The sequence below is a fragment of the Cyclopterus lumpus genome, chromosome 10 (assembly GCF_009769545.1).
Source record: "Cyclopterus lumpus isolate fCycLum1 chromosome 10, fCycLum1.pri, whole genome shotgun sequence".
NCBI classification, from domain to species: domain Eukaryota; kingdom Metazoa; phylum Chordata; class Actinopteri; order Perciformes; family Cyclopteridae; genus Cyclopterus; species Cyclopterus lumpus.
In genome coordinates, this window is record NC_046975.1 from 11,574,656 (window position 1) to 11,591,753 (window position 17,098).

General features: G+C 39.7%; 3 protein-coding genes across 3 annotated transcripts; all 3 read right to left on the reverse strand.

The window, feature by feature from the left end:
* Positions 1-640: 640 nt before the first annotated feature.
* LOC117737656 (putative monooxygenase p33MONOX) lies at positions 641-7,902 on the reverse strand. Its single transcript, XM_034543744.1, has 8 exons — positions 7,718-7,902; positions 6,659-6,767; positions 6,361-6,548; positions 6,085-6,196; positions 5,704-5,831; positions 3,185-3,324; positions 2,804-2,994; positions 641-1,869 (listed from the first exon to the last, which is right to left on the reverse strand). Exons 2-8 carry the CDS (start codon positions 6,684-6,686, stop codon positions 1,667-1,669), a joined length of 990 nt encoding a protein of 329 aa, XP_034399635.1. The 5' UTR covers positions 6,687-6,767; positions 7,718-7,902; the 3' UTR covers positions 641-1,666.
* Positions 7,903-8,750: 848 nt separating this feature from the next.
* LOC117737366 (C-X-C motif chemokine 10-like) lies at positions 8,751-9,991 on the reverse strand. Its single transcript, XM_034543285.1, has 4 exons — positions 9,836-9,991; positions 9,579-9,702; positions 9,263-9,340; positions 8,751-9,089 (listed from the first exon to the last, which is right to left on the reverse strand). Exons 1-4 carry the CDS (start codon positions 9,897-9,899, stop codon positions 9,020-9,022), a joined length of 336 nt encoding a protein of 111 aa, XP_034399176.1. The 5' UTR covers positions 9,900-9,991; the 3' UTR covers positions 8,751-9,019.
* Positions 9,992-14,511: 4,520 nt separating this feature from the next.
* On the reverse strand, positions 14,512-15,758 carry LOC117737367 (C-X-C motif chemokine 10-like). The gene is made up of 4 exons (XM_034543286.1): positions 15,629-15,758; positions 15,368-15,491; positions 14,989-15,066; positions 14,512-14,815 (listed from the first exon to the last, which is right to left on the reverse strand). Exons 1-4 carry the CDS (start codon positions 15,690-15,692, stop codon positions 14,746-14,748), a joined length of 336 nt encoding a protein of 111 aa, XP_034399177.1. The 5' UTR covers positions 15,693-15,758; the 3' UTR covers positions 14,512-14,745.
* Positions 15,759-17,098: the final 1,340 nt, after the last annotated feature.

The window sequence follows — 17,098 nt, forward strand, 5'->3', positions numbered from 1 at the left end:
AATATAACAGATAGTGAAACATTAAAGTCAAACTAATTACTATAACATGTATTATTGAGGTTATTGCACCACCTGCTGGCCAAAGACTGTAGGTAGAATCCTTACACATGGTTACCATCTGGTGTCAAATTTCACTATACAGTATATGTTGATATAGCAATATAAATTTGAGGTTAGGGACAGTTAATTTGTATTTATTTTTTTATCAACTGGCATTATATTGCTACTTTGATGCATGGTATAGAATTAATAAATGTAAAGACACCTATTTGAAATTCTGACATTCAAATATAAGTGAAGTAAAATGGTAGCTCATCCTAATTATTAGGCTGTGTGTTTACATTCTGCTGTAGTTTGATTTACAAAGCAACCAAAAACACAAAGAGAGATCCCGTGTGACTCAGAACATTAAATTGGTCGGTCAAGAACACACAACTTCTACGAAACAGGATACGCTAATCATGAAATTGTCTTTCTTACAAAAGAAAATACGTTGTTGTGAATGCAAATAGAATGAATTTATAAATGAGTGTGCAATCTTGAGATAAAACATCGTGTGCACAATACAATAAAACAGTGGGTTTTTTGCCTAGGCTGCTTATATTTCCATATGTTTGCATGAAGAAAAGAAACAGAATAGTTGTGCTTGTTATCATCAGATTTATTTACAGATGTAAGTGGGAGACTATCTCCCTTGTGCATTTACTTATTGGAATTCATCAACTTTTTCAAATAAAAACAGCATGGATTCTTAAATTGCGATACAGGAAATGCAAAATAGAAAATGAGCACTTTAATGCTCTGTATTTTCATAGCATGTTGAACATTATTTTGATGCATTAAAAAAAAAAGGATAAACCTCAATACACTACTATTTAGAATCAATGTTGATTTAATGTAGAACAATATGAAAATGCTGAAGGTGAAATGATTACAAAAAAATTAAATAAAACATCACTTCAGGTCATCAGTCATACTCAAAGTAAAATAAGATGCGCTTCCATACAATAATAATAATAATAATACTAAAAAATAAAAAAAAGCTGTACTTTGATGGCAACAATGCCAAAAGCAAACATGCTGCAAGTTTAGGCACATATCAGTAATCCCAGACTATACTGAGCATGCTAACTGAAGAAAAGACGACACAACTACACATCTGTGTGCTTAATTGAACTAGCTGGTCAGTTTTATGAGAGGCAATGCTTAAGTGATTAGCTTGAGCAAAGGACTGACAACATATTTCAACAACTTCCATCTTATGCCAATGGAACAAGGACACCAAGACAATGCATGTCAATGCACCCAATCTGTGACAGAACAACAATAATACTACAAAGCAATACTACCTTTAAGGACGACAAGTGAAGTTACTTCATATGATGTTTTATTTGGAAATAGGAAGGGGATGGTGTGGACTAAAATAAGATGGCAATCCATCCGAGTAGGTTTGTTGGGAGGAGTAACAGTGCGGGGTTGACTCTGGGGCTGATGAACTAATACTACAAGGTGTTCTTCTTTCCTCTCACCTTCCTCTCAGAGGGGACAAAGGTGGACACGAAAGCAAGTGAGCAACCAGTCGGAGAAAAAAAACTATTACAGATATAGTTGATACCATATCTTTAATAGTTTTTTTTAAAGATGTTACTACACAGCTGGTCTGTCTTCAGAAGCCCGAGGGTGTTAAAACATTCATGTCCCGAGGTTTAAGTTTGTGTGGCCGTGTGGGTGCCTGCTTGGCTTCAATACCCGAGATTTCCATCTTGGGGGGCATGAAATTGGCAGGGTCGTCCAGCTTGAAGTTGACCTGGGTGTTGGTGCCATCCATGGTAGAGGACTTCTGCATGCCGAAATAGGACTGCAGTAAGCCTGAAGAAGAGACGAAAAGGTGATAAATGTGGACATTAATAACCTAAATCTAGCCGTTATAAAAACGGGGAGTAGCTTTAGTGTCATGATTGAATAACAAATATTGTTATTTCTGACTTTGTATAGTTTCAGGGGCATAACTAGTATTCTCGCCCTACGGTTATTTGGCGCCGCCAGCATGTAACATCCATATCTTTAAAAAAATGTCATCACTTCACCATTAACGTTCAGCAAAGCTCATACTTAAATCAAAGTGAAAGTTTGTAGAAATTCCCTCAAGGCGTTCAGGAGATATCTCGTTGACAAGAATGAGCCAGGCGTGAGGTCACAGAGACCTTTTACCACCAAATATTTATCAGTTCATCCTTGAATCCAAGTGGAGGTTAGGGACAAAAATTTGAAGAAATTCCCTGCTGGTGTTCCTAAGAAATCATGTCCATGCGAATGGGACGGATAAGTACGGGCAGATAAACCTAAAAACATAATTCCTCTGGCCATGGCTGTCCCTGGCACAGAAGCATAAAAAGCAAACCACTAATCCACACATAGATGAGTTCAGAAGTTAAACAGTCCCCAGAAAACATTAATGACTGAGATTTAGTTTGTTCAATATTAGTCTTTGTATTATAAAAGTGATAAGAGGGTCCCATCTTTTGGGTGGTGGGCCAATATATTTGAGTTGCAGATTTTGAGGAACATTACCCCAACCTGACATTGGAAAATCATTTCAAGAGCTGTTCAATTTTAATCAGGGTTCATCTGAGGCAGTGGAACCAGCATTATTGTATTCAAAGAAAAAACTAAAACACAAGCGTCTCGCCAGAGTTTGTCGTGGTCCAGGGTTCTACCTGCTATGAGAGCCTCTTCCATCTATTATGCATTTATACTTTAATACACACAAGATCCAAATTAAGATTGGGAATAAATGTCTCACCTGTGCTGGTTTCACAGCCTGGGTCAGTGGGGGACTTCTGTACCACAGATCGAGTTCCAAAGAAGCTCCACCTTTCTCCTCCACCTCCTCCTCCTCCGCCTCCCTCATTTCCCCCCATGTCTATGCTGGGGTTTGGACAATTAAGCTCTGGGGTGGCAAGCAAATGTGCAGGACTCAGCTGGAACCAGCTCCTGTTTTGCAAGCCATGGACAAAAAAAATCAAACATGAGAAGGATATGCCATATGGTACACAATATGAGCCAGGTTGGGAAATGAAGCATGTTAGGATTAGATGTTTGGTTCCATCCATTTCGATAACATTTTGGATCTGTGTTTAGATTAAACCACATGAGCTAAACATTCCAGAAGCCAGATGCCTACCTGCGACTAACAGCCGGTGATGTGTGGGGAGTAACACTGGGGGTGACGGAGGGGGTGACGGAGGGGGTGACGGAAGGGGTGGATTGTGTTGATGTTGTACACCTTTCCTCCTTGAAGTCCCCGCTTGGCATTCTCAACTTCTGCAAAGACAGAAAAAACAAACAATGAAACACACAAATAATGAAGAAATTCACCATTACTGATCCATAATCACCATGAAAGCGATTATTTTAAAGATTATTCATAACTGTGGCTGGATAATTTTTCCTTTTCACACTTTTTCATTATGTCCATATTAGACCATATAGCCCATATTTGTGTCAAAGGTGTCAGAGACAGAGCCATGGTCAGATTTAAGAGCAAACACTCCCTGAATACACAATGAAAAAGGTCAGCAGTGTTTTTCTGAAACTGCTGAGCAAAATTGATTTTTTTTAAAGTGCGTCACAGAACTTCTGATCATATCACCCTGTGACCATGAACAGAGACAGGAGGAGATACAGAAAACCACCAGTCCACCTGAATATAACCTGCAATGGTTTTGCAACACTCCTCTTCTACTCCAACAATAAATGTGCAAAGATATTGAAAACTCTAACCAACTGTACTCCAACAAATGTATGTTCAAACATTATTGCCTTGACATTGAGATTTATTTCAGTAATGATCTCTGTAACAATAGTGTCACGGTTTAGTTTCCATTCAGTGTTGGCATATTCCCATCCATATGTTGAGCTTCTAAATACATAGGCAAACTCTATTATGTGTGGCCCTGCATTCTTCTCATGGCAATGGAGGTTCATCTCATTACAAATACGATTACAACTAAATGATATGAACACTTAACTAATGATACCACGTGAGGTGGGGCAAGTGTAGAATATGTTGTTACCTGGCTAGCAAATGTAATGGCAAGTTGAACTGGTGCCAGTTTGTGTCTCATTTCAGTAACCTTACCTTACATTAGAATACACGAGGGGCCCAAAGTGAGACTAGTCTCAGCTAGCGAGATAGGGACATGACGGTTTCATAAACAGTGTGACAAAAAAACAACCGACGTAACAGCCCCATGATGGGAGCGGTCTCTGGTGACTTTTACTCCCTTTAGCTTCGATTATCTTAGCACCGAACTTAACGTGAGCTAGCTAGTTAAGTGCCATACAGCAACTCGTTTAAGTAAGGTCAGAGTCGGGAGATGTAATGTTACGAAGGGCTTCGCGTTAGCGTTATGAGTTAGTTTGTGTACACGGGTTAGCTTGAATGCAAGCTTCGCTAGCCAACGTTAGCCTACAATGTTGCTTTGCTAACGGCCTGCTTTCTGATCGGGTTGTACAAATAGCTGCACCTAAACACAAATCATTAGCATACCTTTTTATGATACGGTTTCTTTGACGTTCCAGTCCGTCAAATCCCTTCATTTTGTCCATAATTAGCTGTTTTTAACACGTTTTTCCTCTCGAAAACACAAACGATAACGTCCGAACACACCACAGTGGGCCTCCAAAATGCCTCTTTTGTTAGGAGCTCGGTGATTGGTCCGGTTGACTAAATAAGAGGGCTTGAATCATTTATGGGAGTTGCCTGGCAACACGACTGCCGGAAACTCCAGTCTATGGAACAGCACAAAGCTGATTACGTAATTTGTTGTTTACCAAGATGTTCCATGTTTACTCTGCAATCAAAAACACAAGACACTGCTAAACAACATATTATTATCATACCATTTACTAGAATAAAACGTGCCTATTTTGAGTAATTACACAGACACCATACTTATAGTATGAATGTAGTCCTCACTAATCATAAAGGGTTTGTGTTTTTGTGTTCAACTTCTCAAAACTTTATAATGTGGTTGTAGGTCAGGTGATAGCACTTGAAAAGTGAGCATGGGTAGTTGGCCAGGGAAACTGTATAAATACAGACTAAAGAGAAAACATAACCTTTGTGCATCCACAGTGCACAAGGTTCTCCTGCGTCAGCTTTGTCACTGGAAAACGGTCTTTGTACCATTTAAAAAATATAGCCCAAAACGTAATTCTTACAACTGGTTAATATTTAACAGCCAATTTTGTTTTCCTATTTGTGCAAGTTATATTTTGATGACACAGACATCATTCTGTCAGTGTTCGTGGGATGTTAGAGCACTACATTATGATCATAAAGACATATATCCAGAGCGTGACAATGTAATGTTTCCAAACCAAATTTCTTCAATCCATTGTAATCTAAAAAAAACAGTCTTGCCAAAAGTTCCCTGGTGGTCGAAAAAAATACAAGTGAAAAAACAACCTCTTAACACAGTTTACTCCCAGTTTGTTATCAGTCAGGTTCAGCATGTATATCCAATGAAAGTCAGACCTGAAACCTTTCATTTTGTCTTAAACTATATAAATTAACTGTAAGCAAGCAGGTGTGTTGGAGTTTTTCTTTTGACTTTTTGTTCATTATTATTTTGGGGCAGAGAGTAACTTTTTACTGCTCCTTGGCACATCAAGGCTTCTACATTTGTTCATACTCACTGGCACTGTGCCGTCGCCCAGTCGGTGAAAGTGTGTCTCCTCAGCAGAGAGCCCCTTGTGGGGAGAATACCCGGCATCAGTGAGCCCTGCCTGGTGCTCGAACTTCTGGAGGCTCTCATGGTTCTGCTCTAAGTGAGGATGGGCACATCAACATTAATCTGTGTTTTCATATGCTGCACTCCATACTAACCCGTTCTGAAAATTGTTTATCCATATTCGGCAGCCATTTGGCCAATCATGGGTGATGTTTACATAATTCTGTGACATGTAGCAATGCAAGTTAGTGTATATGTGTCTTAACACACACAGGTAGGGCCTAGATGTTTTTCAAAATTAAAATAAATGTTCATCATTTCAATTCAATTGGTTTTGTTGACTTACTGATCATTAGTGTGCTCATTAAAGAAGAGGCGTTGGTCTTCACAACAGGCACCGGGGACTTGACTGCCGATGCTGCCTCAAAAGTCAGCAACTTCCCATCCACCTCGCCTACCTGATCACACACGGTTATACAATTACAAACCAGTTACAAAATAATACGAGCAAACCAATTCCATGCACCTTACCTTCAGGAAGTTTCACACAAGCCCATACAAACACTGTGTTAACAATTTCAAAAGCATTTGGTTCAGATAGTCAGAACTAACAGGAACGCACCTCTCCAGTCTTCCTGAACTTGTGCTGAGGGATGATAGGGTTTTTCCACAAGATGTTGACAGACAGGTCTGGAGGTGGTGAATGCATGACGGCGTCCATTAGCTCATCATAGCTTACATTGCGGCGAGTCATTCCAATGGGAGCCGAAAAGGCGCCAAAGAGACCGGATGATGTGCTAGACTCAAGTGCTAAAGGATGCAAATATAAGGAACTATTTCTGACATTTTCTTAAAACTAGCAATCATTTTACATATTTTTAAAAGATTATCACACAAACATATTTTTCTTCCTGCATTACCTGGCATGTCTCCCCGTCGTGAGGTCATTTTGACAGCGGATCAGAAGGGCTGCCCAGGAGACTCGAGGGTGACAGTGTGATGGTCCACTTGACTCCAAACCTTCAACACCTGACAGTGTTACAGGGTCATTAGACAGATAGAAAGGCCTGCACCTGGAGGCAAAGTGTGTCATCCAACAACACGTTAATGAATACATAAATGTTACATGTGTGTTTATATTGGCCCAAGCATGGGTAAGTTAAAGAATAATAAAGACAGTGGCGTGTGTTGACTGTAAAGTGCACCGTGTCCTTTTTCTGACCTGCTCCAAATAGAACCAAAGAGTCTGGTTACAGCACTGTAATTAATATCAGTTTGGGTAAGTACCCCTCACATACACGCTCTCCTTTGCCCAAAGCAGAGAGAAACCGCTCTTCTGAAATAAAGCAGGCTCATGTTCACAAGGAAGTGCAACTTTTTGAATTGAGGAAATACTGCCCGTTTAATGAAATGGAACTGGTTCTACATGGAATACCTTATTGTGTAACGGGCAAGGAACGCCACTTAAAGTAGTCCTCTTGTGTTATCATGAACCTGACAACCTGTTATCAGTGCTCCTTATCATTCAGCCTGGTCAGGGCTCACTTTCAACTGCAATCCACCTGCTTGTTCCTTCACTGAGACTGAATGAATGATGAGAAGACCGTCCACCATCTGCAACATCTATATGCTGGCAGAATTCAGATTTAGCAGATTTAGGTGTCGTCTAGTGTGCTTTGCAGACAGCTGAACCCAAAGCTGCAATGGTTGTGTCGTCGCGTGCAATGACTTGCAAAAACAGGACCCGGCGAAGTCACAATGTGGGAATAACGTCTAAAATAATCTATGAACGAGAACAACAATTTCACTTTGGCTAATTGTAGGGAGAACACGTAAATACTGACAACACGGCAGAGCATAACTCCATGTATTGCATTTCATTGTCTCTAAAAAAAAAAGAAGAAGTATATTGTTCAGTCTTTTGCAGCGTTTCGATGAAGGACACCAGCTTGTCACGCTCCATTCACTGTAACACTTACCTCACTCACCCCGTTTATAGTCCCTCTGCGCTCCTATTGAAATCACTCCACGGCCACAGTCAGTTCTTTGCTACAGAGGCGCAGACTTGACAGACTGAACGAACAAATACCGCATGTTTGTTCGCTCATGACTTTTGGACGCGCAGAGAGTAAACAGAGCGCCGAGTCGTCCTCCGACAACGCAGGCGACGGAAGTGGTCATCCGAAACTTGGAGCGCCGCAGCCTGTTTGGGAAGACGTGTGATGCAGTGTGCGGTGTCGTGGTGGAGGACCCGGCCGTTAAATAGATGGAGGAAGAGCGGACATGTCTCACTGAAGCTGTTGAGGTTTTAATAATAGCACACTGCTCGAGTTAAAGTCCGGCATTCAAAAATGTCAAAGTATTAACATCAATATTAAAGTACCAAAACGTACTCATCATGCAGAATAGTCCATTTCAGAATAATGTATGTTATGTTACTGAATTATGATCATTAATGCATTTCTTTTTAGAAAAAAACGTGATATATATATATATATATATATATATATATATATATATATATATATCATATTGTATATACTATTTTGCATTATTAATCTAAATCTGGAAATTAAAGTGATCAAATAACTGTAATGTAATAAACCTTGTGGCATATAGTGGTTATGGTAAATCTCTAGGGAATGTTTGTGTGTGTGTGTGTGTGTGTGTGTGTGTGTGATAGGTTTAGAGCATTACAGCCTATGAGAATCAACTGATCTGAGCCACCCCTGTCAGAGTAGAGCATACACACATGGTGCTGGCAGGTTATTCACACTGTTTCTCAGTCTCTGCAGCTTTGGTGTCCTCTGGTATCTGACCCATTGTAAGTTCTAATAAGACCCATATAGCGTGTTAAGAAGACGCCCTAAAGAGTGACTCCCTCTAATATTCAATGCTTGGCATTCAAATTCTGTATGAGATCAGTGACCTGACACAACATGCATTCCTTTCATTTGCAGCCCTGAACCACAAGGTAGCACTATTGATGTATGGCAACAAAAAAGTACTTAATGCTTTTGAGCTTATATTTTTTTATTTAAAAAACACTGACAATTCCAACATGTATCAGACTTGATTCAAAACACATACATCTATTTACAAACACAGATCAAATAAAAATAAAATAGAACAGAGATCAAACTGTAAGTGCACAACAGTATAAATAGAAGATAAATAGACAAAACATGTATTCCATTTCAAATCTGCATTCGTTTAAGGTGCCTTTGTTTGTGGGGGTCAGAGATCATCTGCTCTTCTTCTCGATCGGAGGAGATAAAGAGTCAGATGCGAGCTGTGTTGGTGGTGGAAGTGAGCTCAGTTGGTCTGGTTGTAGTCGAGGATCCTCGTTTACTAGAATTACAAAAAAGAAGAACACACATTAGACACATTACAACAGTGTGGAGAAGGCCTCATATTATTCATTATCAAATATGGAGATTCACTGAATGATTCATATCAGAAGTTGGGTGGTCGGTGTATTCTGAAGATGAGGCTCGGGTTCATGTCTGTAAATATATACTCACATGATGGAAGCCATGAGTTTTTGCACTGCCTTCAACTTGGGGTTCAGGCAATAGCGAAGGCCGCTGTTGATGGTGACGCTGTTGAAATGACATCAGAGGTAAACAGGGGAACATGAATCAGACCGGTAGATTGAGGAATGAAAGGTCCTTTGATAAATCTTTGATAAAAGCCAAGGAGTTAGTTTTGTGTGAGGGGTTTACTGAGAAGCTTCCTATTAGCCCAAAAAATGCAAATATCAAATAACGATTAACTAAATAGGACACATTATTGCACGACGATCCCACAGTCTGAATTAAAGATTTCAGCGTGTCTTACACAATCTCCACTTTGTCACAGAAGATGGTTGCTGGGTAGACCTGGACGTCCTTTATGGTATTCTTCGATCTAATTCCATTCCTCACACGTTGACACAGACACTGCTTTCCTGATGTATGACCGACTGGAGAGAAAGATAAAGAAACAATAATTAATATTTCGCTTTTTACAGCTACCAACACATGTAGAAATGTATATAACAAACCTCACATTGTCCATGTTGGAGTAGTACATTCTAAAGAAGTATTAAAACTTACGTTGGGCTTGAGAGATGCAGACCATGACAGCCAGGAGTAGAAACACTTTCATGATGCCGGACATTTTTGTAAAGAAGACACTGGTGCTGTGATGAAGGTGATGAAGAGGAGCTGTAACAAGTGCAGCTAGAGAGATTGAATAGAGTCAAAGAGAACTGTGAGGGGTAGAAGCCAAGGGTCGTCTTAAATACTCTCTTCAGACACAAACCTCATCATACTTCCTGTGATCAAGGGAATTTTTGAGACTGGAAAGTGAAACTTCAAAACCCACAGAATTACCCATACTCACTCTTTCCACTCGTCGTCCACTGTGGTCACTAATAATTTGATAAGACTTTACATTTAAAAGTACATTTTGATATGTAAGAGAATATCAATATAAAAACTAAAATGTAACCTGTGACTGTAAAGCCACATAAGCAAGTCTAAATTGTCGTATGACCTATACAAACATATATTTGAACATTTTGCACACTATTTATTTTGATACCACGAACAATAAGGACCCAAACAAACCATTTATTAAACATATATTCGTCATTTATAAGTTATTAATGGGATTTGGGTCACTTGTGTTTTTATTTCCCAATTATACTTATTTCCAATATGAAGTCAACATTTGTTTCCTCCTGGATTTAAGTAGATGGGGTTCATTCAATCATCTCATCTAAAACAAACAAAGCAATTAAGTAAAGACAACTGAACTGAATATGTCTGGATCATAATAGAATACTGTGGCAGCGGGGTGTGGCTAGGCTCAGCTGCAGAGTGGGTGGAGCGGGGGTGTGGTTCAGGGAACGTGTCATGATGTGTAAATCAGCCTCAGCTGGGATCAATTGTGTGTGTGTGTTTTGTGTTCCATATAAGAGCAGGAGTAGCTGGAGAGGAGGGAAGAGCGGGTAGCGGATGCCCGGATCGTTCGCTACCAGAAGTGTGACAAATAAATAAATAAAAACAGTTACTGCCCTCACAATTGTGTGTGTTGCCATCTTTGGTGCCTGCCCGAGACTCAAACCTGTCACAAATACCATAATGTGAAAAAGAAGATGCATTACATCTTTATATTATGCTGTTAAGTGAGTATAGACTTGGTCAAAAACCCTTTTGGATACAATTTAAAATCAAGTTAATGTAGATTTGTGTGGACTATTTTATATTTGGCAATACAAAGTGTGGGCAGGTGATCTTTACAACTTCTGTGAGCATGTTCAGTGGTTAACACCTTCAGCGTGCGTACATCACCAAATCAGACATCAGAGTGCTCGGAATAATATGAAGGCAAGTGTGAATATATGTATTTCCACTGTAGCTGGGTTGTAATGACATGTATTTATGCTAAGACTAAGTCAGTATTATCAGTAATATTCGATGGATTCCGCATTTAATTCTAATCTGTAGTGATATTAACCCCGTTAGATCTGATATATACAATATGTCCTCTGGGTCATTGTTTTCTTTCCACTGTAGCTGCACGGTACTGACATGCCAGACAAGGGAGACAAAAAAAAGGGAGCGCCATGTAGACTCCACATTGTTCTCCTTCTCCAGTCACCTCACCACCACAGATATCTTATTGATGGCTGTCGGCATCAAGCCGTTTCAGATGAAGTGAGACGGTGGGCTTCTGAGGCCATGATGATCACACCAGAAGCTCATTAAGAGATTCTGCTCGTCTCTCTGTGTGTCTTTACTCTCCAAAGATAATGCAAATGTTATTTGAGAGGTTTCCTCAAATATTATCTGAATTAATTGTGTAATTAATGAACAAATCACTCAAAGCTTTGTAACTCAATAGCCGAGACCTATAGAGCAGATTAGGTTGACTCAACATGAACATTTTTTGCACATGATACATTAAGAAGTCGTATTAGTTTAACAAATTACAATTTAGACTTTTGAATATAAATAAAACAGGATTTTATTATGTGCAACAAATGCTCATATTATTTCCATGTAGTTGCAACTGTTTTTTTGTTCAGTATGGGGTGGAAGGGATCTCAGCTGGTCTGGCTGTAGTAGAGGTTTCCCGTTTCCTAGAAATGACAAAAAAGAACACACATTACAACAGTGTGGAGAACGCATCATGTAATTCATTATCGAATATGGAGATTCACTGAAAGATTTTATTTTTGGGTGATCAGTGTATTCTGAAGATACGGTTCACATTCATGTCTGTAAATATATTCACATGATGGAAGCCATGAGTTTTTGCACTGCCCTCAACTCGGGGTTCAGGCAATAGCGAACACCGCTGTTGTTGGTGACAGTAGAATGAACAGTAGAGGTGAGCTCAGGTGATTTTCTTCAACAGGTTAATATATTACATGCAGGTAGATAGATGAATAGAAGTGCTTAAAATGTGCAGGTTATTATTGCCTCAGAAAGAGTTGATTATCATGTTTACTACAACTGAGACCGGTCACATCTGAGGAGTTCCAGGAGGAGCCAAATGTAGAACACCAAACAGGCAGGTTGAATTAAACAAAAGGCAACCTTTATTCCCAAAAGATGGTTCCAAAAACAAAACACTGAGGGAGCAGACTGAGGCATAGTTCAAAGAAAACCCCCCACAAAAAACAGAACCAAGAACAAACCAGTAGGACATGAGTAAGTGAGAAAGGAAATCAAAAGTTACGGATGTAACAACAGTTCTATGAGTCATGGATGCCCGCCAGAGGCAGTGCCGAACACTGAATGTCTTCCGTCTCTCACACACGCAGGTCGAGGTCAAAGTCATGTGTGACCTCAGATGACCCGGTAAGTTCCAGTATCATCACTGAGATCAGTCCTACGGATTCGTCTCGGGAGTTCATGAGATTCCTAGAGACTAAACTCAGCATGCGGCCACCTCATGCATGCAGTGACCTCCACACAAGCTCTGAAGGCCGACAACGGGCACAGCAGCCTTGACCTCTCCTCTCCCTGGGGAGGGTCAAACTACATGAGGTGGATAGGATGATTGAGATATGAGCGTGCCATCACTTTCGGGAAAAAAGACTGTATTAGGCCCCAAAGTGACACCTGAGCCATCGGAGTTCCAACTCAGACATGAATCACTCACCGACATGTAACTCGCCTCCATGCTTTGAAGAAGGGACAGCAAGGAGAAAAGCCGTTTTGGCCGACAGCCATCTCAGCTCTGCCCTTGCCAAGGATTCAAAGGGAGGCAAGCCTGGGGTGTCCAACACCAGAGGTAGATCACCTGTAGGTGCCTTTGGGGCGCTTGGTGGACGCAACCGCAGAGGTGTCCTTCTTTAAGGAGGGTCACACGTGATTTAGTTGATATAAAGACTTGACATGCGTGTGCGCGAGACGGAAGACATTGAGTGTTAAGCACGGATGACTTGACTGAAAGAGGGAAAGTACGTAGACTACAAGGAAGCAGGTTGAAACACAGGTGTAACACTAAAAAGACTGGAAGTCACACAAGCTGAGGGGACTTTCAAACTAAAAGAGGAAACCTTCGGACCACAAGGCCAGACTTGGATTAAAATGTCAAGTTAGCTGAGGAAGATACAAGCCTTTTCAGTGTGTCTTACACAATCTCCACTTTATCACAGAAGATGGTTGCTGGGTAGATCTGGACGTCCTTTATTTCATTCGTTGACCAAATTCCATTCCTGACACGTTGACACAGACACTGCTCTGGTTTTTATGGGTAAATCTCCAGGGATTGGATGCCACAGTGTGTGTGTGTGTGTGTGTCTGTGCGTGTGTTTGTTTGTGTGTGTGTGTGTGTGTGTGGAGCATTACAGCCTATGAGAATCAGTGGATCCGTCAGGATTAAGGTAGAATAGTTTTCTGTTTTTTAATCAATTTAACAGTTGAGATAAAATCTATTTTAATGTGCATCAACAGAAGACATGAAACATACAGATGATACTAAATTAAATGTTACAAGAACAAAGCTTTAGTTACCTTAAACCTTAAACCCTGTTTGAGAGATGAGGAAGTCTCCATTGAGGCTAGTTTGCAGATCATTCCAATACCAAATGTCATGACAAAATATCCAGTCTCAGTTAACCAAACTTAGGGCATTGTCACAATGTCCTTGTACATTAAAATATACCAATGCTGCGCATAGCAAGTGAAGACCAATTTACAGCTGCAGTGATGAGTCCTGTAGCCTTAGTTTCGAATATATCTCAAAGCAGCATGATAAAGTGGGTCAAGGCCAAATAGGTGGGACAGGCACCTGTAAATGGTATCACTATTGTCTTGTAACCAGACATGTATGTGAGGATGGTAAGAAATATAACTTAAATCTATATACAAAATTCAGTGTGAACTTGAGTTACTCAGTTATAGTTCCAAGGTGATGCTTACAAGTTTTTGATCAATCAAATACCAGAATATTTATATGCCAACAAACACATAGTGCTGGCGGGTTATTCACCCTATAATCTCAGAGTCTCTGCAGCTTTGGTGTCTTCTGGTGTCTGATCCATGTAAGTTCTAGTAAGACCCATTCATTTCGTTCAGAAGACACCTTAAAATATCTAATGCTTGGCTTTATAATTGGATGAGATATGTGAGATTGCACATAAACTGTATTTCTTGCATTGGCAGCCCTGAACCACAAGGTAGCACTGTGGATTTATAGGGCACAGACAGTATCAGACCTGGAACAAAAAACAATTACTCAATGTTTCTTTTCTTTTTTTTATTATTAAAAGAACACTGACGTCAAAATACATCAAACTTGGTTCAGAACACATACATCTATTTACAAAAACAGATTAAAAGGAAATACAATAGAACGGAGATTATACTGTTAGTGCACATCAGTATAAATAGAAGATAAATAGACAACAAGTTGAATTCAACTACATCTGCATTTGTTTAAGGTGCCTTTGTTTGTGGGGGTCAGAGGTCATCTGCTCTTCTTCTTGATCGGAGGAGATAAAGAGTCAGATGCGAGCTGTGTTGGTGGTGGAAGTGAGCTCAGTTGGTCTGGTTGTAGTCGAGGATCCTCGTTTACTAGAATTACAAAGAAGAAGAACACACATTAGACACATTACAACAGTGGGGAGAAGGCCTCATATTATTCATTATCAAATATGGAGATTCACTGAACGATTCATATCAGAAGTTGGGTGGTCGGTGTATTCTGAAGATGAGGCTCGGGTTCATGTCTGTAAATATATACTCACATGATGGAAGCCATGAGTTTTTGCACTGCCTTCAACTTGGGGTTCAGGCAATAGCGAAGGCCGCTGTTGATGGTGACGCTGTTGAAATGACATCAGAGGTAAACAGGGGAACATGAATCAGACCGGTAGATTGAGGAATAAAAGGTCCTCAAATGTGAAGGTTCGTTATAACTTTCTCTGCAAATGAGGCCAGATTTGAACCCTTGATAAATCTTGGTGAGATATGATAAAATACCACCCTAGGTGTTATGGTGAGGGGTTTACTGAAAAGCTTCAATTAGCACACAAACAGGCTAATAGCAAATAATAATTTTCTAAATAGGACACATTATTGCACGACGATCCCACAGTCTGAATTAAAGATTTCAGCGTGTCTTACACAATCTCCACTTTGTCACAGAAGATGGTTGCTGGGTAGACCTGGACGTCCTTTATGGTATTCCTCGAGCCAATTCCATTCCTCACACGTTGACACAGACACTGCTTTCCTGATGTATGACCGACTGGAGAGAAAGATAAAGAAACAATATGTTATTGATTCAGTTAATTTTTCACTTTTTACAGTATGTTCAAATGTATATAACAAACCTCACATTGTCCATTTTAGAGTAGTAAATGCTAAAGAAGTATTAATACTTACTTTGGGCTTTAGACATGCAGACCATGACAGCCAGGAGTAGAAACACTTTCATGATGCCGGACATCGTCGGTTTCCTCTTTGGTGAAGAAGACACTGGTGCTGTGATGAAGGTGATGAAGAGGAGCTGTAACAAGTGCAGCTAGAGAGATTGAATAGAGTCAAAGAGAACTGTGAGGGGTAGAAGCCAAGGGTCGTCTTAAATACTCTCTTCAGACACAAACCTCATCATACTTCCTGTGATCAAGGGAATTTTTGAGACTGGAAAGTGAAACTTCAAAAACCACCAACAAAAGAAACTACTCACTCATTCCATTGTGGTTGCTTATAATTCAACCAGATTTAAGATTTAAAAAATATATTTGCCGTATGACGTTCTTTTTTTCTTTACATTTTGCACACTATTTATCTTCATACCATGAAGAATAAAGATCAAAACATTTCAATCCAAACATTTCTATTCAAGTTAGTGTAGATTTGTGTGGACTATTTTAAATTTGGCAACAGTGGGCAGGTGGTCTTTGCAACATCTGGTTCTATATGCATGTTGTGTGCATCAGTGGTTAACGCCTTCAGCGTGTATACATTACCGACTCAAACATAAGGGTGCTTGGAATAATATGAAGGCAAGTGTGAATTTATGTATTTCCACTGTAGCTGCGTGGTAGTGACATGACATTTATTGTGTGAATAAATTAGTATTAGGGATTCTGCATTTTTGGTCATCATTAGACGTTAACTCAGATCTGTAATAGGATCTGGTATGTCCTCCTCAGGTCATGGGCTTGAAACAAAATGCTTGATTTCAGGAAAAATAAATGTAAGTTTCAGTTTCATGTCCTCTTTCACTTTTTGTTAAAAAAGGACATCTTTTCACATCTCTTCCTTCTCAGTTTTTGATATCCTTCTCTTTTCTTCTAAGTTGTTCAACAAATATGGAATGAAAGAATAGGTATATATAATAACGACGCAGGACGTATCTCTAACTTTCAGACATTTGGAGTAAAAGGCATGTTTTACAGGGTTGGATTACCAAACTTAAAGGTTTTCTCACATACATGTAGGCGAATGGTTTCTAGCCACGTACAACGTTCTGGTCTTGCTTGTCCAGGTTTTGAGATATCTATCTCCTTTGGGGGTGAGGACCAAAGCCTCCAAAGTTGATTGCTTAATCCCGGGCCAGTAAAACCAAAACTATTTGCGTGGCTGAAAGCCAAGTGTGAAAATATCTTATTTTCTAATCTGGGTGAACCGACCCTTGAAGCATTGTGACGGTGCATTTCTTAGACAATCTAGTGGGAACATGCAACCCTTATCTAAAAGATCATAGTGTATTCAAGCATTATATATATATATATATATATATATATATATATATATATATATATATATATATATATATATATATATCCATCCATCCATCCATCCATCCATTTTCAATACCGCTTATCCTCATTAGGGTCACGGGGGCGC

Excerpts from the sequence above, each read along its gene's own strand:
- LOC117737656 (XM_034543744.1), bottom strand. The coding sequence starts at position 6,686 with ATGACCTCACGACGGGGAGACATGCCAG. Across the intron at positions 6,197-6,360 it reads AGTTCAGGAAGACTGGAGAG|GTAGGCGAGGTGGATGGGAA; the intron begins GTGCGTTCCTGT and ends GTGTGTGATCAG. Across the intron at positions 3,325-5,703 it reads TGGGCGACGGCACAGTGCCA|AAGTTGAGAATGCCAAGCGG; the intron begins GTGAGTATGAAC and ends CTGTCTTTGCAG.
- LOC117737366 (XM_034543285.1), bottom strand. The coding sequence starts at position 9,899 with ATGTCCGGCATCATGAAAGTGTTTCTACTCCTGGCTGTCATGGTCTGC. Across the intron at positions 9,341-9,578 it reads TGTGACAAAGTGGAGATTGT|CGTCACCATCAACAGCGGCC; the intron begins GTAAGACACGCT and ends TCATTTCAACAG. Across the intron at positions 9,090-9,262 it reads AAACTCATGGCTTCCATCAT|TAAACGAGGATCCTCGACTA; the intron begins GTGAGTATATAT and ends TTGTAATTCTAG.
- LOC117737367 (XM_034543286.1), bottom strand. The coding sequence starts at position 15,692 with ATGTCCGGCATCATGAAAGTGTTTCTACTCCTGGCTGTCATGGTCTGC. Across the intron at positions 15,492-15,628 it reads CTGCATGTCTAAAGCCCAAA|TCGGTCATACATCAGGAAAG; the intron begins GTAAGTATTAAT and ends CTTTCTCTCCAG. Across the intron at positions 14,816-14,988 it reads AAACTCATGGCTTCCATCAT|TAAACGAGGATCCTCGACTA; the intron begins GTGAGTATATAT and ends TTGTAATTCTAG.